We start from the raw sequence: 22578 nt of genomic DNA, 5'->3' as shown, positions 1-22578 counted from the left end.
CACCTGCTTAAATGAGGGGGGCAGGGAGCAGCTGGGACCCACACATGTGCACACCCTAGGGTGACCAGGCAGCAAGTGTGAAAAATCAGGACAGGGGGTGGGGGGTAATAGGAGCCTATATAAGAAAAAGACCCCAAAACCGGGACTGTCCCTATAAAATCGGGACATCTGGTCACCCTAGTACACCCCCAGGGAGTGGCGGGGACCCACACATGTGAAACGGAGCTCATTTCTAGTTCAGGCCCATCTTTTTAAAAAAGAACTTTAGTCAGGGTTAACATACATCCATATTTTCCCGGACAGGTCAGGCTTTTTGGTTCTTAAATCGCCATCCGGGAGGAATTTTTAAATTTTAAAAATTCCTCCCGTGAAAATACGGACATATGGTAACCCTGTTGGTACAAAAAATACATACTGGGGACATCCCTTAAATCAGAACTTTTTATAGGGAACCGGTTGTTAAGATTTTGGCAGCTCATCACTGGCTGCACCCCATCTTCAACTCAGAACTGCATAGCCTGGCTCCTTAACAACATTAGCTGGGATTGTCAAAGGAGCTGAAATGCGCTAGGAACCCAATAGCCCCCTCTGAAAAAGCCCAGCCCTTATCAGGTTTTGTTTCAAGATTGACTCTTCAGGGTCAAAAACCACTGAACATTTGAACGATGTGTACATTAGCTTGAGGAAATCTACAGAAATGATGAACAATACAGTAATTTCTCCTTTTGTTTATTTTTCCCAATGTTTAAAAAAAATCATCTTTTACAGAACAGTGCTCTTTCTCATGGCAGATGTGCCTATACATTAGCATCGTGCTTTCTGATAATAGCTTACATGTTGAGAAAGAGAGAGGTGAAGAAGCAAACTGTACATCGACACTGTCAGTTTTTCATTTGCCTTCATTTGTTCGTTGTTTTTTTTTAATTTGACATTTATACAAAAAATAGTATCTTGATTAGCAGCTTGACTGGCAATCCCACAAAACCCTGAAATAATACTTTGAAAGAATTCACTTTTACAGACACTTACGGTAGGTAAAACAATACATACAATTTTGACAAATAAATACAGCCATTCACATATAATGATACACCTAAAGTTCAGTTGCTATCAACACGCTTTTCTAATTAATTACTTCCTTCATTTATAAATTGCCCTTGCCATCTATGTTTTTAAAAAAATCCCCATAAAGAATCAATATCTGCACTGAATCTAAATATTAGGAAAGATGGAAAATGAATCTTGAGTACTCACTGAAGTATTCCCAAGTCATCTGACAGGAAATGCTACAGTGAAAAATTCCTCCAAAAGAGACATTTTTCCCTCCCGCCCACCCCAGCTTCTTGGTACATGTGCTTACTTCAGCTACAATTCAATCAAATCCAACTATGACTGTATTCATATTTTGATTAAAGTGATTTAAAAATCCAGCACTCTTAAATTGTCATTTGCTCTGTTCTTAACAAAACAAAATGACCTTTAACACAAATATTTGTTTTGATTGAAGGACGCCCAATGCAAACATTGCTTGTTGCTATTTAACCTTGTTCAGTCCAACACAAATACTTTTGGATTAGAGGGATAGTGTGTCCGTTTTAGGACCATACATATTCCTCCTTTCCAGATGTGGCTTGCATATTCTATTTTTTGAGCAATGAGAAAATACTAAATCCATATCATGGTAGTAAAGAGCTAGTGAAGTACATTATCAGAAAATTAATAAAAATAGAAAATTAGTTCATGTTTTATTTCACCTGACATAAAAAAGTCTCGTATATTCAAAAATTAGGGCACACATGCTTAAGGCTCTTGAAGCACTGAACAAACATAATGCCTAACCCAGCCGCATGCATAACAGAATGTTCCATCGCAAGCAGACTCTACACATATATACAGCTGAATACTGAAGAAAATGCCTTCAAAACATATGTACGAGTTCCAGGATGAATATTTACATTTCTGTCGAAAAACTATTTATTTATAAACACCAGGAAATAGTATTTTCAAGATGTACTTGCTAATTGTTAATACAATTTTTAGGCTGTCTGAGGCAGTTTGCTTATAAAGGAGGAAATTCAAGGCCCTCCAAGCTCAAGCCCTGCAATGATGGGAATAGGAGCTCTGTGACCCTCATGGGCTACAGAGGGATGGTCTCGCTGCTGAGTGTGAATGGCTGGAGGTAAGGTCACAGGATTTATAAGTTTTTGGATCCAGGGCCCAATATCCCCGCACAGTATGCGGAGATACAGCAGAGGCTATTCCAGCTTATTGGTTGGAACAGTTACAGTAAGTGTCCATGGAGAGATTGCATTGCAGTCTGTGGTTTACCCATGAGCTGGGGGTGAATTCCATCTTTCACCCTCCATTTAGTTACCTGCACATAGTTGGGCTTGTGTGTGAAAAGATGAAATTCACTCTGTGTGCGTGTATCAAATGCATATGTGCAAACAGTTGAACTTTGTTTTCTTAGAGTTCTGAGTTTAGCAGGAAGCAAGAACAGCTTTATCAAGGACTAGGTCAGCTGAGAAGGATATATCTTGATTTTTTTGTAGCAAATTCAATGTTCATAGCCAACATTTCTGGATTTTTTCTAAGGATACACATGCTACTGTAGTTATAAATTAGCAGCAACTATTGGGCTAACTACTGTATAGCTTCACTTCTAACTCTGAAGTAAAGCTCCATACCTATTGTTTTCACGCACTGCACTATGTAGTGTGGTTTAAAAGCCAAATCCTCCTCACCTGATTTATACAAGTAGTTCCATTGAAATCAGTAATACTGCTATGTGAATACGGTTAGCAGGATTTGTCACTAGAATGTAAGCTCCTTAGTGGAGGAGTGTTCGTATACTTGTTTATAAAGTGCTATGTACACCTATGGCATGATATTAACAACAGATAATATTAAAGGCAAAATTACTTCACAGATTTCACTTAAACAATGAATCAATTATTTCATACTGCTTCCCTATGGATATCCTGAATGATATATGGACTTACTATCCTTCTGTTTACACAACACTGGACACCAGTGTTGGCTGAATAATCCATAGCTATAACTTTTATGATGAATTTTGCCTCTTTCAGTTTGCAAACTGTGAACATGCAGCAATATTCTTGAATTCTTTTTGCTGAAATTATTTTCTGAATAATTAATTTCAGCAAATAATTCTTGGATTGGATTGTGAATACATTTGGCTGAAATTTTTCAGACAAAACTCTTCATGCAATGATGGCCTTTTTCAAAAATGATTTTCTTTTGTGAAAAAATGTCAGTTGTCAAATTTGTTTTTATGAAACATGCTGTGCCGCTTTAATTTTTTAAGAAAATATGTCAAATGTGTTGTCAAAATGGTTATAGAAATGTTCACTTTCTTAAAATAACTTTTCAGAACATGAAAATTTTAGATAACCGTTTTGAAAAATGATAAATATTTTACAAAAAATGAGTAACAGTTTCATTTTGAGCACATTCAAAACAAAAACAAGATCAACATTTTGAATTTTTTTACAAAATTATTTTTGGATTTTTTTGACCGTCTCCAACTGTAAATATTTAATATTTGAAATTTTAGTTGTTTTGATTGGACATTTAGGTCACCTGGATGAATGACGATATCTGTTACTATCAGATTTTGAGTGAGAATAGTCATGTTTACTAGGTGAAAATTCAATTTCCATGAATACTCTAGAATATTTGTTTAGATCTGTTTGTTCCAGTGAACATCCTGCAAGAATATTATCAGAAAGCACACTTGTGTGAAGGCAGTGAAAGCACATTTCTTTAATGATTCAAACAGAAAATATTTTTCAATAATCTCCCTCCACTAGTATACATAAAGGTTGGAGAGATGTGCTTCTGACATCTATTGCCTTCTCATTATATGCACAGGCCTGAGACAGGAGTAGAGAAGAGCAAGCATGAGGAAGCAGGTTATACTGTAGAAAGAGGCCACGGAAGGAAAGGGAATCCTAAAGGGGAACGGCATTTGTACCTAGAGGGGAAAATTTAAATTAAGAAGACACATGTTATGCAGTCTGAAGACCAAATTCTGCCCTGGGATCTGTGTGCTCAGCTCCCAGGCCCTGATTCAGGAAAGCACTTAAGAATGTATTTAACATTTAAGAATGTTCTTGAGTCCCATTGACTTCAATCCCATACTTAAAGTTAAGCGTGTGCTTAAGGGCTGTCCTGAGTTGAGATGCTTTCCTGAATTGGGCCTCAGTGACTTCTTGGTTTAATAATGACTTCACTGGGAGCTCCACATGCGAAACAAAGACTAGAATTTGGCTTATGTACATGTTGGTTCTAAATATTCTTGATTTTGCTGTGAGGATCTATTCTCCCCTTGAGAGATCCACATAACTGCTATTATACTTTCCTTCTGTTGCCCAAGAGTATTTTTTGTGTGGTCCAAATTCTCCTCTGCTACACTGGTATAAATCTTGAGTAATTACATTTTCTGCAATGAGCGCACTGTGGTAAAAAGCAGAATTTAGCTCTAAGAAAGCAAAATGCTTTAAGTACCATATGTTGTGTTTAATTTTAATGATATACTGAGTGATGTGGAGACTGTAAACTTGCTTCTAATCAGTAAGACAGTAGGAAAGGATTATTTTATTGATATTTTTCATTATTCAATAAAATTACATATTTGCTCTGGCAGACACTATAATTTATGAAAATTCTATTGGTGATAATACTGTCTATTCCAATAATACTGTACCACAATAGTATTGCTGTTAGTGCATATATATCTTTACACGTCCTAAGGAGATATGCTGCACTTGCTTTAAAAAGAAAATGTTGAAGTATATTAAGTACCTTTATCCCAAATACACATTTTATTTTATTTTTATTTTTTGTTGAAGACATTTTCTTTGTCTTGTATTTCACAAACAAATTATATTTCATTGTAAGATTATATTAGATAGGGCTCTTTTAGTTAGGGGGAGTTATGTGGTTTTATTAAATAAATAACTTTCAGGCAGGTAGTGTTGTTTCTAAGACCTACACTATTTTCATTTTCAATGTTATATTCACACTTGTTTAAATTCTGCCTTTCTGCCAGCAATAAACTGCTTTTTAAACTGCACATACTGTATAGTAAAATGTACATGCCAATATAGGTGTATAAAATCAGTGCAAAGATAGCACTCAAGCTGTAAATGCACACACTGAGTATATTTTTTTTATATTTGTGTGTATATTTATGAATAGAACCCTAAAAAGGGACACTTATACCTTGTGAGGATGAGATAAAGATGTTAATATGATTCTTCATTTTTTAGGGCCAGACTCTCATCTCAGATGCATGGGCATGAATTGTTATGCAGCTCTGGTTAGCTACTACTGTTCTTATACATACTGGTGCAAGAGCTGATTTTTTTAAATGTTGTGATAGGGAGCAATGATTCTGAGATTTGACTCTGGCCCCTTTAAGTTTTGTAATGTCTTTATGAATAGAGTCTGAAGGGTGCAAACCAGGAGTCAAGACAAGAATGCAAAAGCAGTTATTAAAACCCTCCTCAAAGTTAATTTGCCTATAAATTATCCGATTCCTTTCTGCCAAAATAAAAAAAAAAAGTATTTACATCTGTAAAAATCTTAACATCTGAGATGCTTCTTGCTTGACATGTCGTTCCAAATTCTGTGCATTTCTTCTGGAGTTATCTGATGCACTGTGATCACTCTGCGATATCTACACAAGCTGTAGGCCATCTTCCAGTGATTGAAGCCACTGTTTTGGAAAGGGTGAATGCCAAGCTTCCGAAGACAGAGTCCCACATACACATCTTCAAGATGAAGAAGTCTGGTATGGAGGGAGGTTTTGTAAATGAGTTCTGCTACATCAGCTGAAAAAATGTAGCCAGTGCCTGAACAGAACGGTGGATAATTGCTATCAGGGTACAAATCTCTGGGCATGTACCATTTACTGCGGACATCCCTTATTGGTCCTCCATTGATGACATAACCAGTAAAGTACCTTCTCCTTGGCTTGGTGTTGGGTTTGAGCAGTTTATAAATAAGGTTATCCATATTTACAAAAATATCACTGTCTGTCTTCATAACATACTTTGCTTTTGAACAAAATGTGGCCACCCACCTCATACCCATTAACGTTTTAAGAGTAAGGTTATGATAAGAGTCAATGAAGTCCTCCACAATAATGTCGTGAAAAATTTGACTTTCTTGCTCTACCATCTGATTTAATACAGGATCTGCATTCTTCCCAAGAAGGAAGAGAGTGGCTATTTTAATGCCTTTAAAGTTGTTTTCATCTCCCCATGTCTCTCGAATTGCTTGTCTTGCATCAAATTCTTTGTGAGTCGTGCTGATCAAAATGACTAGGAAAGGGATGCTCTTCTCACACTTATTAGGCTCATTTATAAGGAAATCAAATGAATGTGGATTTATAGGTCGAGTTCTTATATTACCAAAGGAGACATTTTTCCTGGCTATCGATATAGTATTGAAGTGTCTGTGGCCAGTGTAGGAAGAAGTAGGACGAGTTATACTTAAATACCAAAGAGCACTTGCCCAACAAACTACTGTCAGAACATATAAACATGAGACCTTGGAAGCCATTGTTTCTGTAGCTCTTCTATTCAGTATAGTGAATAAATAGCCTTCTTACCATTAGCACCTCTGTGTCCCGCAAAGGCAACATATTATTAACAAACCTTAAAGTTCGATATAGAAAAATAACTGTGTAATTGTTCATGGATCTCAGTTGGAGGCTATTAACCCTGAAGATACTTTGTCTTTTCTTTCTTTGTATAGCAGCAGCTTCTATTTCTTGGAATTTTCATTTATTTCTGAAAAATATGAGAAAAAGATTTCCATTGCTGTGTCATATATTCTTGAGGACAATTATTATGATACAAGATTTATCATTCTCCTGAATTTTATTTCATGAAGTCCTTTGATACAACACTCTGTACTGGAATATATCCCTACTGGAAGAATGTGTTTATGATATATACAGGCTAATAATTCATCTTATATTACATCCAATTGAAAAAGCTGTTACTATATTTTAGATCATCAGTAAAATTTAAAAGGGATGAAGCTGGGAATTCATCTCCTTCTTTTGGACTTCCACAATCTAGCATAATATTTTAAGATAAATTATAAAGCATTTTACATTAAAATATAAGATAAAATGTAAATGAAATATTAAAATATAAATAATAAATTAATATTTGCTTAGTCTTCTTTAATAGGCACACAAATCTTGTAGAACAGAGTTAGCGGATATGAGTATGGATATGGATATCTACAAACCCAGTTTTAATACAAATTGTACTAATATGTGCCCTGGCAACCATTAAATTAAATTAAGCAGGTTTGGAATAGAATCCTGTACCTAAGCACAATAACCATAATAGGGAAGAATATGCTGTCGTAAAACAACCCATAATAAATTCATGTAAAGATCTGAATACAACTATAGTAGAGACAATGGTAGAAAGATGTGATTATAGCATCACTTTCTTCTTGTGATTATAGCATCATTTTCTAAACAAATAGTACAGTAGCTTTCTGCAGCATTGCTCTAGCTAACACTGTCTCATCTACAGTAAATATTGCCCCAGTGTGTGCTTATGGTGATTGTATTTTCAAAACAATAAACTGAGACACTATTGTGGTAAAATATTTTTGAAAGATTGCAAAATACTCATTCAAAAGTACACTTTTTTAAAAACAAAAGTGCTGGTTTTGCTACTGTTTGTTACTGACTCAACAGACACGTGCATATTTATTGGAGGGGAGAACTTGTCCTGCAACATGGGCTATTCTACAATTGCAGGTGCATGTACGCTACAGACACTACACATGTAGCTACATGCCACAGGGAGGCAGGCTGCGTCCATGCTTGACACTGCGATGCGTAGCTACATGCCACAGGGAAAGACTCCTGGCAGTGGAGACCTGCAGAAGCCTTTCCCTGCTGCTGCAGCCTTTCTTTGCCCTGTGCAGCTACACATAAGTGTAAACACAGTCTGCCTGCCTGTGGCGTGTAGCTACTTGTGAACTGTCTCCCCACTGCCGAAGCCTTTCACTGCAGTGGGAAAAAACTCAGGCAGCGAGGAGACAGTGGGACACTAAACTGAAGGAACAGCTTTTGCATGCAGAGAGCTGTGTTTGATATATACCTTAGGGCAGGGGTTCTCAACCTTTTTTCTTTCTGAGGCCTCCTGCAACATGCTAGAACAACTCCAGGGCCCGGCAGGGGTCGGCGGTTGGGGAGCAAGAGCTGACAGGGCGCTGGCCAGCCCTGCATGGCAGGGTCCAGGGAGGGAGCACCACCTCCACCCCCTGACTCACCTCAGCAAACCACCAAGGGCTCTGCTGGGCCAGAGCCATCCGGGCAGCTCTGACTGGCTGCATAAGCAGTCAAAGGGGGCTGGGAGCTGAGAAGCAGCCACAACCCCGGAGGGCACCAGCAGCAGACAGGGGAATGCCACGGCCACCCACTCCATGGCACCGCCAGCCAAAGGAGTAGCTGCCCCACACTGCCTGGCTCCGGCTCTCTGCCTAGGACCTGGCCAGAGGGCAGGGCCTGAGGGGGGCTGGGGAAGAGGAGGAGCGGGAGGGGTGGACCTGCCCCATTCTGGATAAGGCACTGCAGTTTGGGGGGCAACACACTTGTGCTCCCTCAACTTTGCCCATGGGCTCAAGGTTTCAGCCCCACTCCGCTCCTGGCAGCAGTGTGGGGGAGCTCGGGGTTTCAGGCGTGCACGGTCTCGGCTGCAGCTGGCAGAGGGAAGGGGAGAGCTAGGGCCTTCAGCCCTGCGCTGCTCCCGGCTTCAGCCCCATGGGGTGGAGGGGCACGCCAGGGCTTGGGCCTGAAGCCCTGTACTGCTCCACACTTCAGCCCCATGGGGGTGGGTGCCAGGGCTCAGGGCTTCAGCAGCGGGGCCCCACTGACCCCCTGAAAGGGCTCACAGACCCTGGTTGAGAACCGCTGGCCTAGGGCTCAGGCTTGTAGGGCACACTATACTACTCTGCTCAGCTAAGCAGTGCTTCATCGTCTACACTGCTATTTAAGCTCTTCTTAACTGGATATGCAGTGACTGTACTCTATACAACATCATAAATGTAGATGTAGCCTCAGTGTTCTGAATGAATGTATCATAGAACACTGAATATGTGCTGTTAACATTCATTTGGAGCAAAAGAACAGCTTTAATAGTCAGGACCGGCTCTCGGCACCAGCAAAGCAAGCACGCGTTTGGGGCGGCACAATTCCAGGGGCGGCAAATTCCAGGGGTGGCAAATTTTTTGCTTGGGCAGCAAAAAACCTAGAGTTCATAGTGTCTGCGCTCATTTTGGGTGCCCAGAAAGAAGGTTCCAATAAAACTGGTCTCATGTACTACTGAATTCAAAATTTTGCCCTCTGATGCACAGGTGCAGTTGTGTTTTGAAGTAAACTGAGGCTGTGTGCATATTAGTTGTGTGAAATCTCCCCCCCCGCCCCCCGCTGGACTTTCCTAAAGGAAGCCAATGGATACAGCAAAAATAAAGAGGAAAAATGTCACTCTAACCCTATCTCCAGATTACCAGGAAATTTCTTTTAACCAGGAAGTGGAAACAAAGGCTGTATTGCCATGCCCTACAGCATTATTACCACAGACTAAACATGGGTAAGTGAAAGGTTAACAGAAGCCTGAGAGAACAATTAGCCCACCTGCTTACACCTGGAAGCTGTGTGAGACTCAATTTCTTATCAAACCCAGCTGGGAAGGAGGTAAAGGAAGGAGCTCAGAGCAGGAGGAGATACCCAGGAGAAGAGGGGCCCAGAAATAGGGACAAGGCTCCTGGGAGGTAGCCCTTTGGGTTGGTGGTCTGAAGAGGTACATGGAGCTGGGGAGAACTTGAGAGACTGAAAGCACAAGCCTGGGGGGACAGTGGCATGGAGGAGCAGTGGCCTACGTTGCTTGTTTTATTTGGGGGGTGGGGAGTTGAGTTCTGCTGAGAGATGCTGGGTAGAAGCCCAGAAATCCCTGACTCTGAGAAGAGTGGGATTGAAGAGGAGTCCAGGAGGGCTGGAAGATTTCAAATTGATGACTAGTACTGTGAAGGACACAGTTTATTTGGGACACTGATACACCAGAAGAGGTGAGGCTGTACATAACTTGGCTCTAGGGCTGAGTCACTAAAGAACCAGACCACCAAGAACCCCAATCGTCGTTGGAAGGAGGGGACTGAAGGGAAGGTCCTGTAATGCTCCATCCAGCTGTGACCAGGTATGCTGATTGGTGAGTTCTCTCTTCTACACAGATACAAAAACATCCACATTAGAAGATGTTTTCTATAATCCAAGATCATTTATTTGCTCAAGTTATGGAGTTAAGGAAGGAGTGGCAGGCTCAAATTGGAATTTACTTTGTTTAAGCCCAACTTTTAGTATTTTAGTATTAGGTTTTGCCTTTTCCATTACTGATATTTTGTTTTTCATACTAAAACTTTTGTACTGTGCAAGGGAAATAAAAATGGTAACATATTGAGAAAACATTAACAGTGTTGTTGTACTGGCTAGAGTATAATGTATCTCTGGAGATGCCATCCCCCTTTGCAAGTGGTCAACCTGTATGTTCAAGCCTGTTCCAAAGCCCATTGATTTTAATGGGCTTTAGAGCACACGGGCGAACATTCCAAGTAATCACATTGTGCAGCATAGCAGCAATCCTGACTCCATGGGGAGCTATGAATTTGTCACAGTATTCAGAGTCTTCCCTTTGTAATCAATAAGCTAAGTATACAGGAGCAATCTTTTAAAATATGGCCTCTGTGCATATGAAGCTATGCACCACAGGCATTTGGGCATGCAATTTTTTTGAGCACCACCACAGGTGAACGCAGTTAGAATTTACATGCATGAATCCCACAACGGCATTAGTGAGAGTTAGCCCCTCCACTCTCATTAGTTTGTTAAATTCAGTAGAATTGTGGGAGCCCAAACAAAACTGAAAAAATAAATCCCTAATCCAGCAAGATTTCTCAGAACTTTTAACCAGATCTGGCTGAATTAGGATCAATAGGCAACAACTATATTTTATTTATTTATTTTAAAAAAGAAGCTTGTATTAACTGCCATTTTGAGACCAACATACAATTCAAATTAGGATACATGATACTGTGTTGTGATATGAAGATTTTATACGTATGAGTATGGGATGCCATGAGTGAGCTATATAGTTCAGTGTAGCTCAGTTGTGCAATCATGATATATAAAATATTTATACTGCACCATACCAGCCGGTATTCTGCATATGCTACAGAAAGTGGTTTAGGAAATTTTATAGTAGACTGGGTTATGGCTTTCCTTACCCTTCTCTAATAAAGACAGGCACGTTAGTTACCACAAGTAGCTGTACAGATTTCTGAGGGAGAAGAAAATTAACTAATACATTTTAGAAACTGTAAAATTGCAAAAAAATCTATTTTTCAATCAATTATATTTTGATTTTAAGATCTCATATATCTTGTGATCTAGCAGGGCTAGAAACAAGAAATGTCTCATACCAGTAGGAAGAGAGGTCCCTAGCTTTCTAGTTGAGGTAAAATTTTCATTGGATATCAGATCTTAAAGCCATCGCTCATCCAAGAATGATTATTTCCCATCCTGGCCCTTCAGCTCATGTAACTCAAAATGAAATTCCACAGTTTTCTGGTACACAGTATTTTTAAATAAAAATAGTTGTGACCCAAGGACCTCTGAGGCAAGTGGGCAGAGAACACAGGGAATGTATCGGCTGATCCCTGGGGTCAGATAATTGCAAAATAGCTCACCAATGGGTGAGGTCTCCACCGAGAGCCAGAAACCCACTGGTCATCATAATCATTGCCAAATGTATGTGCAGTAATATGTGAGGAGTTATGTATCTATACTGAAAATTATGTTCTTAAGATCTGGGAGTAAGGCAGGTCACCAGGAGGTGACACTGCTGGGAGACATTCCTTTCAGGCCGGAGGTAGCAGATGCCTCACGCTGTATGCCGATTAGCATAATGAGTAAGGGTGGAACGAAGGACTGTAAAATCCACAAGAGAGGAAATTTACAGGATGAAATAAACAGCATGGAGATGTGGTGTTTATGAATAAAGACCAAGTATTGTTCTGGTGTATCTTGGGGTGCAGGTGAATGCACACAGTCCTTCACCTAGGAGATAAGCTGATGGTGTGCTTATCTCATAAAAAGAGTCTGGCTGTAAAGCACTGCAAGGATTTTGGGTGAGCAATACTCTACAAGACAGGAGAGTATCTTGTTAATTAAATCTAGGCTTTAGAAAGCATGTTGTTGTTTTATATATAACCATTTGTTTCCAATATTTGCTACTATTTAAATCTCTGGGCTTTGTTAAATAAACTTGTTTTCACTATAAACATATCTAAATTTAAGTGCTGTGGGTTGAGCAGAGCAGTGATCAGAGGTGGAAGCAGTAAGCTGGGGTGTATTGCATCTGTGGAAGTGGCAGATCTGTGAATACTGAAGTGTCCAGTGGAACAGGAGCTGGACACACCAATAGCAGAGTCCTCCGAGCATCCTCCTGGAGTGTGCCTATTGCTAATGTGTATAGTGACATCAGGGCCTGCAAGGCCTAGAGGGGACAACTTGTACTGCCCATGGCCAGTGAAGATGGAGAGCTGACCCTCAACAGGCACAGACAAAGCTTCTGATGCCAAGAGCAGGTGATAGTGAGTTGCCTTCCAACCCTGGGTACCCCAAAGGAGTGTCACAATGACTGTTTGGAATATTAAACATAGCCCAGGTAGTGAGCTTTATGTGCAGAACGCAGGTGAGGTGTTAAATTGTATTTATCATGTACCTTTGGTCATATGGTTCTATGGGTTGACCTGATTTAGAAATAGCTCCCAGAGATGACCATCCCTATCTTGTGTGTGTATGTAGCCTGTATCATGTGTGTGCATGTACTCTAAAAGCTTCATTGGTTTCCTTTGCAAACATAGATTTTCTTAGTTTTATGATGACCATAGTAAAAACAAAACCCCAAAACACACAGAAATGACTTATTTAGTCACCCAGTAACTTCAGAAGCTCGCTGGGTGTTCCTAGTCTGTTAGAAAAGAAAATAGGACGATTGTTGAGAACTGAGAGAGTGAACGATTGAAATGACATCCCACAAATTGCAACAGGGTGTGGAAGAGTATTTAAGATTTAATATCTGATTACAAACAGGGATTTTAATTTTTTTTAAAAGGATGTGTGTTAATACAGCATTTTTATTAATAACAGGGTATCTAATATCTAAATGGGATGTAGAATTGGAAGCAAGTAATGAATTGGCTATCAAAATCAAGAGTATGGCAGGTCAAGTTTCATATCAAAAATATTAGTACTGCATGCACAACAAATATTAAAGCTTTGTTCAGAATACTAGATCTTGAATTTTTTTTCTTACAGAAAGTTTTTAAAATGCCACTTTACATATTAGCTTTAAGTTACCAGAATCTCATTATTAAAGATCTCCATTATCCATTCAGGATCTGATGGCATTTTAAGCTAAGTTTTTTTTTTTAGATAACCTTTCTGATTTGAGGGTAAACCCACAGAGTCCTGCATATAACAGATAATTGGTATAAGATAGCTATATTCATAGTACAGTAGGCTTGGGCAAATATAGTTCTTTTATTGTAGCACCACAACCAAACACACAGTGTTGCAGGTTTTCTGTTTGTTACCTTTTTTTGTATTGAGCATTTGACAAGATATGTCAATATGCTCTACTTAGCACTTTCAGAGTGATTGCAATGATGGAGTCTTAAATACTGGTGCCTCAGTATACACAAATACTTCAGGCTCTTTGCAAGCTTTTAGAAGCAGGACACGTGCTTTCTCTTGACAAGACAGAACATAAGTTTTGTAGCATAGTGTCCCATGAAACAGTTAATCACACGTAGCATTGTCAGTTCAGATGCTTATTATTTTAGTATTTTTAGTTTTGTATCTTGAATATGTAGTCTTAAATAAAATATGAAACTTCTTAAAAATATATTTCTAAAATGGCTAATTGTACCAAGCTATTCATGTAGCGATCAGTCATGTGCTGTCAATATTTTCACAAGGGAGCTCACATACACAAACTGCTTCCTTTGTCCTGTCCTCACAGAGAGGAGGAATGAGGGACTGAGAAATCTATTCAACTGTGTTCCAGTTTAAATGTTTCTCCTCCTCCAAGGAGGGAAGGCAACAGCACTAGGCAAACAAGTTTATATTGAGGGCATCTGCTGTAAAAGTTCATATTGTGTACTTAAAAGTGTGGAGTATATACTTAGTACTGAAGTGCATTCAACCTTTTGTATTTTTAAATGGCAGGATGTGTATGAGTTGGGGGATGGGGAGACAGAGAAAAGGGATAGACCCCCATGTAGGGAGAGTCTTAATAAAACAAAACATGCTTTCCAAAGGTAAACAATTTAAGTATTTTTCTGTGCCCCAGGGATTATCACCTTTTCGCAGGATAATTTTAGCACTATTCAGAGCAGGGGAGAACATCCTGAGTGGTGGAATTCTAGAGCCCCCTTTAACACATCAATTGAAGGGTTACGTAAGGATCTGTCACTTTTTTTTTTGTTGTTGTTGGCTAATGGACAAAAGATCATGTCACTTACTTCCAGTAATGCTCTCCTTGCACTGTAATTCCATTGCACGGTAGTATGAAGCTGGTGTCACAATAATATATGGATTTATTGGGCAGGGGAACATCGTTCCATCAGAGAAAATAAGCCAGTAATTGAGAATGTCAAAGGTTGCCAAGTACTTACATTAAATATGGCCCTGATTGAGCAAGGTATGTAGCTTTGGCATTAGTAGGTCTAATTGTGTGCTTAATATTAGGCATGTAATTAAGTTGCTTGCATGATCATTGACGGTAGCCAAAGTCCTTTGTAATGTGCTGCAGACTGGACCTAGATTCAGCAGCAATGACACCCCTCTCTGGAGCACCCTTGCATTCTTGAGGCATTTCAAGTACATTTAAAAAGATTTTTATGACTCTGCCTCAAAATATGAAAATGAGTAATCAATCATCACAGTATTCTTTGGTTATGATGTTGATATTCATCCAACTAAAGAGCGAGACAATGTTGTGTGACTTCTTTGACCGATTTAGAACAAACTGAGGTTCATTGAGAATATTTTCATGAGCTGTCTGCACAACATAATGTATTTGATAAATAATTAATACATTTTGAGAATTTTGCCAACTGTTCCTAGACAATTCTCAAGCAGATAGAAAAAGTGAAATTCTGCAGATGTTGTTCATTTGTTGTAATATCTGTCAGTTTTTCAGAGTGCTTCTCTTCTTTTATCAAGATCATTTCAATCTTCTCTGGATTAAGCCTAAATCCAATGTTTCCCTCGATTCTAGATGAATTCTTGCAATGGGATAACTGGAAACAGCAGTGTCTGCACCGGGTATGATAGGCACCCCCAGCTCTGTAAGCCTGGCATAAGCCTGTAAACCTCTCATCTCACTCTCCCCCCTCAGGGCTTTACACGGAGGTTGAATAGGAGTGGTGACAGCACTGAGCCCTGTGAAACACCCCAGATCAGAGCCCTAGGGGAGGTGCAGCTGCTCATCATGATAACTCCATGCTCTGTTAGAGAGCAGCAAGCCCAGCTGAGTGAAGACAGCCCCATGCAAATCTGCCAAGACTGTACACCTGAAGGAAAAGGGAATAATGCTACTAATGATTATAATAAATATAACGGATCCTAATCAGCTTTCCCTGAAGAGAAGTTTTTGCAAGAGTCTTCTCTGATCATAACTTTCATTTCTATACAGACAAGACATGAAGTTTCTCTACCATTTATGAAGATCTGAAGTTTCTCAAGTAAAAGTTTCTCTTCTTGTTGAGAAGATAATTATTCAGCACATTAAGAATTCAGCTACAAAGAATTCCAGGAAAACTATTATGTTTCTGGTACTATACTTGTATAGTAATTTCCAGAAGAAATTCTGGACAGATGGTATAGGTGATTTTACAGGAGATTGCAAGCTATTATCCTACAGCTTTATTTGAAGGTTTATTAAACATTCCAAACATTTTTGTAGTCCCTGAGTGAAATAGATGTTAGAGTACAACTGAAACAGTCAGTTCTACATCAGGCTTTCTTTTTCTAGACCATATATGGAATAGAATTATTAAATTCTAGAAAAGCCAAAGTCTGGGGTGGGGGAAGTACATGTCTGTTCAATTTAGGACCAGAGTTTCAAAACATTTAGTGATTTATTTATTTATTTATTTTAGGTGCCTCAATTTTTGGTTGATTAATCTGAGACACCTTACTAGAGGACTTCCCCACCTGAAACTTTTTATAACTGCAACTGAACATAAAATATTTCTTTCTGCTGTCATTTTTTAAAGTGTAATGTTTTTGGATAAAAAAAATCTGCTTATGTATATTTTTTCCTTTATTTTCTACTTTAGTATAAATTTGTGCAGCCTTCAGCTCTGCTTTGCATGGTCCGTCAATGGCCCCAAGCAGGTCTAGAGATGCTCTGGCCGAGCTTCCTTCCCCATGCCGTGCTCCTCGAGAAGAGAGGCATAGGAGCCACTACGCTGAGGCTGGTCAAACTGTGGATGCTTAACCAGAAAAATTTAGCGACCTAGTAATTTCAAAGGTCTAGCATTAACGAGGACTGGTTCCCATCCAGGTCCAGTTTTATCAAAATCCCATAAAATGTTGGCCTGTGGTAGGTACAGATAAGTAGTTCTGGTTTGGGCACATTTCTATTTGAAGGTGGTTTATTCTGGGTCTGGTCTCGCTGGAGTTAACTGGAGCTTTATCGTTGGCTTCAGTAGTAGCAAAACCAGATCTTTTATGCAAATATACTTAGTGCTAACTAAAAGGAGAGGAATGAAGTGAAGAAAATAAACATTATATGAGTAGAATAATTTCTTAGCAAAATGCTTTTTCAAAGTTTGCCAGGAGATGTCAAGTGTCAAATCCATGCACTTTTTCCTCCTGAATGCTTTTTAGAAACAATTTAAAAAATACTCTTGACTTCATGTTGTGATAGGTCATTTGTGCTTACATCAATCATGTCCTCTTACAGCAGTAATGTGTAAATTGCATCTTGGCGGGGTTATAAACTGATGCAAATAACACAGTTTGCCTTGGGTTACCATAGCCACAGCCATTATTTTTGATAGGTATTGTACTGTATTCTACTGTGAAATTTCACAGCAAGGTTCCTTGCCTCATGTCCCCGCCAAATTGGTTACAACACTGTGTGTCTAATGAAAAGTTTAGGACTAAAAAAGGACCCTTCAAGATTTCTCAAATTGTTTTTCAGGAGGAAAATCTTTACTGGCTCTTTAAGTTATGTGGGTAATAAAGATTTTTTCTTAACCTATTGACTCCAGTAGTAAATCTTCAATTAACAGTATTTCAAAGCATTCACTAGTCCTTTCTTAATCTTGCTAAGACCTCTCCACTCCCCATTTCATTTTCTTAGGATTTATAGAGATGTCCATGATGTGGCAACATGGAGTGTGACTGTAAGAACAGATGACAGTCGCCGTCATTATATAGAGGCCTGTCCTGAAAATACTGCCATTCTCAATTAACAATAATGTGCAGACCAGAACAACTGAAATCATATCCAGTTCAGCAAATGCAAGTAATGAATCTGCTTCCCATAACTCACAAGCTATCAGGAGGAGCACATTGAAGCAAAACTACAAACCATTAAAACTTGGGGATTTACTGGGTAAAGTTGAAAAAGAGTTTCAAACTTCACCCTTCATGGTATCCATCACAATACTGCAGGTATTTTTATTGCCTAACTTTATAAATTGGGCTCACTATTATGTGGAAAGATTTAATTCTTGGCATGGTATATTAACATGTTATACCCTGGCATCAGTCAGACCCGTAAAAAACCAGTATGTCAGTAATTGCCTATCTTCTCTTATGTAAATAATAATTGTTCCTTTGTTATAAAAACAATTGCATAATCACATACCTGTTTACTGTGTCTATTTTTATATATATGTACACACACTAAATCTACTCGTTTATCGATATTAAATGCAAAAAACCTGTTATGCAAGGTTAAGGACCACAATCTTATAATTCTGAAATGTTGCCAATAATGCAGATTGCATTATAATGCAGATTGCATTTAACTTTATTGGCTTTTCTTTTTTTCTTAAGAGAAAAAAAAAATCCACAGCTGGCAAACTGCTTACTCTGGATCTATTCAACTTGTGGAGCCTACAAGGGCCTTCCATGTAACTATTTGACTGGTAGACTCCAGAAATTCCACCAGCAGTTGTACATTTCACAGAAGTTGTGTGCCAAACATCTATATCTCTGAGGGAACATCTTGTCCCCTAGCTCAAGCGTTAGTAAGTAACCAAGTGGCACTGGGCCTATTCATGAGGGCTGGGGAAAGATTCCTCTCCCTTATGCTATGGAGTGGCAGCAGAACCTCCCCAGAGTCGCTGCTGCAACCTCAATGTTGTAACAGCCCCCAGGGCTGTGGCACTCTTCTTCCATGGAGTGGCTGCTGTACAGCAACCCCAAGCATCAAAAAACCACAAGTGGTTTAAAATCATGAGACTTTTTAAAAATACATTGGATGTTTTTTTATTTGCCTTTGGGTTTTTGAGCCTTTAAGGTTCAATGATTGCAGGCTTTTTTCCATAACCATGAAAACTAGACATTTTTACAAATGAAAGCAGAGATTATGATTTAATCACTTGGCTCCAGCAGCTGGGGCTTCCAGAAAACTACTAAATTTCATGAGCCTTTGGGGAGGAGGGAGGGTTAGAGCTGGCAACACTGCGGCTCGCAGCAGATGAAACGCTCCCTCTCTTCTTTCCACGTTATTAGGGCTGCTCAGAGGTTTTTGTGGGCCTGGGGCAAAATCTGGAACTGAGGGTTCCCCATGCTTCCAAAAAATTACCACGGAGGGGAGGCACTGGGTTGGAGGGAGCTTAGAGAGCGAGCCTGCATAGCATTCAGGCAGTGGCTCAGCTCCCCACTCTGGGGGTTGTGACCTGTTGCATGGAGTCGCAGTGTCACTCAGGTTTGGACTAGCTTCCCCTTCATCACTGGAACAAATACAAGAGGCACTGTAACACCACATGCTAGGTCAGAACACCACTTGGTTTGGGTGTCTTCTGAAATCTGGGGGCCTGAGTCAAACTGACCCTTTTGCTCCCCCGTCTGGGTGGCCCTGCCCATTATTCCCCTCCAAACTCCCAGAAACACCCTGCCTAGTGGGAGACATAGCTGTGAAGTATAAAGGGGAGGGGCACCCAGAATCATGCAGTGTCTGTGCAGGAACTGGTTGTGTGAGGTTTGTCTCTGTTTGAAGTAGGGGCAGTTTTAAAAACAATTAAAGAAATTGTTTGCAAATAAATTATTCCTCACGGTGGACTATTTGCAAACAGGTTTGCAGTTTCTAAATCCCACCTATGACCTAGTTGTGGTATGTGAAAAGCAAGTTGTTGCTGTAAAAATTACATCTCTTTATTACAGAAGTCTAATTTAAAAAAAAAAAGAGAAAAGAAACAATTATTTTAATCGATTCCAACCTAGAAAATCTGGGGACTTCTTTCAACCAGATGATGTGCCCTCAAATAAGTGAGATTTCAGTCTCTCTCACACAGGCACCTCTCTTTGCAATTGACTGCACTACTGAGGCTCCCCAGTTTAAAGGAACTTTCCAGAAATGTGTTTCCTGATAGGGCGGAGAGAAATAGAGGCAGCTCTAAAATAGCCAGTTGGTGGCTGCCTACACAGCTGGCTGCATCTCCCTCCTTTCTAGCTTGCAGATATCCCAGTATGCTTTCCCTTGTTCTTCTCATAGTTGAGATAATTCAGTTTGCTGTGCTGTTATCCTGCCAAAAGAACAAGTGTCCAGAATTATTTTAGAGGGATGGGGGGTGTGATTCTCTTATTTGTGGAGTGGAGCTGGCCTCCCTGGTGACCTGAATCACTCCCTGGCTCCTCTTTTATGTGAGGAGTCACATAACAATAACAAGGAGCAGATCTTCAGCTGGTATAAATTGTGATATCTCCACTGAAGTAAATGGAGCTCTATTGCCATTTGACTTAAATGGAGTTGGGACAATTTACTCTGAGGATCTTCTCTACTGCCCCCATGGCTGAAAGTGCTTTATAATTACTCAAGTTAAAAAGACTGCATGTATGTTACCCTGCCATAATTCAAAAATGGCTGCTACTCTTTTGCTTGGACTTAAAAAAACAAAACATACTTTTGCTGGACATCAAGCATGAAAAATTTCAACCCAAAAGATGAACATGTCAGAAAGCTGTGAGCATGGAAAACAGGGGTGGGCAAACTATGGCCCGTGGGCTGGATCTGGCCCACCAGGGCTTTGGATCGGGCCCATGGGATTGCCACCCCTGTGGCGCTGCAAGGCTAAGGCAGACTCCCTGCCTGCCCTGGCCCCGTGCTGCTCCCAGAAGTAGCCGGTACCACATCCTGGGGGGAGGGGAAAGGAGGGCGGAGGGTTCTGTGCAGTGCTCTTGCCTGCAAGCACTGCCCCCCCACAACTCCCATTGGCTGGGAACTACAGCCAATGGGAGCTTTGGGGGAGGTACCCGCAGGCGAGGGCAACGTGCGGAGCCCTCTGCCCCCTGCAGGGGTGTGGTGCCAGCCGCTTCCGGGAGCAGTGCAGGGCCAGGGCAGGCAGGGAGCCTGCCTTAGCCCCACTGCATGCCACTGCTACCCTGGAGCTGCTCCAGGTAAGTGGTGCTGGGCCGGAGCCCACACACTGAACCCATCCTGCACCCCATGTCCCGACCCTCGGCCCTGAGCCCCCTTGTACTCCTCTCCTGTGCTCCAACCCCTTGCCCTGAGCCCCAGCCCTACATTCATGGCCCTGAATGCAATTTCCCCACTCAGATGTGGCCCGCGGGCCACAAAGTTTTCCCACCCCGATGTAAAAGAATGTTACAATGGAAACTGTTCTGCAAGCTTAAACATTAAACTTACTACTGGAGAAACAACAAACGTATATGGGACTGTTTAAAACAGACTCTTATGTGAACTTAATTCTTAGAGAATCGGGATGTTTCGTGCCAGTCCCATGTGAGTGATAACAGAATCTCACAGAAAGGCCAGCCAGTCTGCTAGTATCATCAGTGGTGTATAAAGACTTTGCAATTGAAGGCACGTATGTGATAAATTACATATGCATATTTACAATCCATGTAGTCACATCAGGGCCCAGAGTTTCAGCAGAGCTTCAAAAATACATGCACAGTAAAGTAGGCACATCTACTTGCACATGCAATGCTGCTTTTGCATATACAATATAATAATCCAGATAATTGAATGCATATGTTGATTTGCAGTTGCGTATTCGGATACCCAATAAATGGTCAAATACGTGCCTTGGTGCATCCAAATGAGTAATTTGGGCCTCCCAATGCCCATATATTAAATAAATAAATTAAATAAAATTAAAAAATGCAGCAAACTGCGCCAGGATAAGCCACTGCTAGATTTCTTTTAAGGTGATTCTTGTAAGTCCAAAAGTGTGATATACTCATCAACTTACATTTGGTACCTCCATAGCTGCACAGCACATAGACCAGTCTCCCTAAAATCACTGTTTGTAATCTCAAATGAACAAAATAGACTCTTGTATCCTTAGCTGATTATGAAAATGATGTTAGAGAATCAGAATTGCAACATTGTCCATCCTCTTCCCCAAAATCTAGGATCTGTTAATTTCTCTGGCCAGTGTTTCTCACTCTTTGCTTTGCTGGGTACAAAGCTGTGAAGTTTTATTTTATTTAAGACAACTGAATATCTACTAATCAGTGGGAAGCTTATTCATTTCTTCCTCCCAAAGACTGATGTAGTTTCCTACTTTTTTCTTTTTCATTATATGGTTAGTTCAGGGATTAACTGGGTCCCTCTGAAAGCTTTTGCAGACAAAAATAGTGTGAGCATTCTCAAACTATATACCCTCATAAAGCATAGCTGATAATCTCTCGAATCTAATAAAGCTGCTGGCAAAAAGGTATTCTGGTAAACAGTGAGATCAGACGTCTTACTCCACCTCATTTTTATTCACTGTATCATTAGAGACACTCCTCAATATAGACTTTGTTTTCACTGCGGAGCATCAGTTCAAAATCCTGAAGAACAGTACAAGCGGTCAGGAGTGCCAGTCCAGATTTCTTAATCTTTGTCTCTTTTTAAGTCTGCCCAATTAGGAACACTGCTATAGCTGGCGCCTAGAAAAATAACCAATTGAACTCTTTTCTCTCTTCTTTTTTTTTTTTTTTGGTCTCTCTCTCCCTATACCTAACTGGTAGAGAATGGAACTTTGTCCTCATTAGGCTGCTAGCACATTTTACTTGCAGTCTTTTTTTTTTTTTTTTTTTTTAAATGTGGTGGCTATAGAAGCGTGACCAATGCAATTCTCCTTCTCAGTACAATTGTCGAATGTAGGGCTGCCCTACCTGTAATCTCATGGTCCCTCGTGAGCTGATATAGGTGTAAATGTAGACTCATTGTCTTTACTGCAGGATTTGTCAAACATGTGCAA

The 22578-nt window shown here is 40.1% G+C and overlaps 1 protein-coding gene across 4 annotated transcripts in view; it reads right to left on the bottom strand.

The window, feature by feature from the left end:
• B3GALT1 (beta-1,3-galactosyltransferase 1) overlaps window positions 1-22578 on the bottom strand; it is a 344307-nt gene that overhangs the window by 24596 nt on the left and 297133 nt on the right. For 2 of the 4 annotated variants that reach the window (XM_037912592.2, XM_043525519.1), the window contains one exon: window positions 721-6821. The exons of 1 other annotated variant lie outside the window; for it this stretch is intronic. In XM_037912592.2, coding sequence (XP_037768520.1) covers window positions 5611-6591 — 981 coding nt within the window. In that variant the 5' untranslated portion in view covers window positions 6592-6821 and the 3' untranslated portion in view covers window positions 721-5610. Of the gene's footprint in view, window positions 1-720; window positions 6822-8162; window positions 8271-22578 lie in introns of those variants that run through there. One more of the 4 variants, XM_043525520.1, reaches the window with a different exon arrangement.

The sequence above is a fragment of the Chelonia mydas genome, chromosome 11 (assembly GCF_015237465.2).
Source record: "Chelonia mydas isolate rCheMyd1 chromosome 11, rCheMyd1.pri.v2, whole genome shotgun sequence".
Lineage (NCBI taxonomy): Eukaryota > Metazoa > Chordata > Testudines > Cheloniidae > Chelonia > Chelonia mydas.
This window is presented reverse-complemented; position numbering and strand designations above follow the sequence as displayed.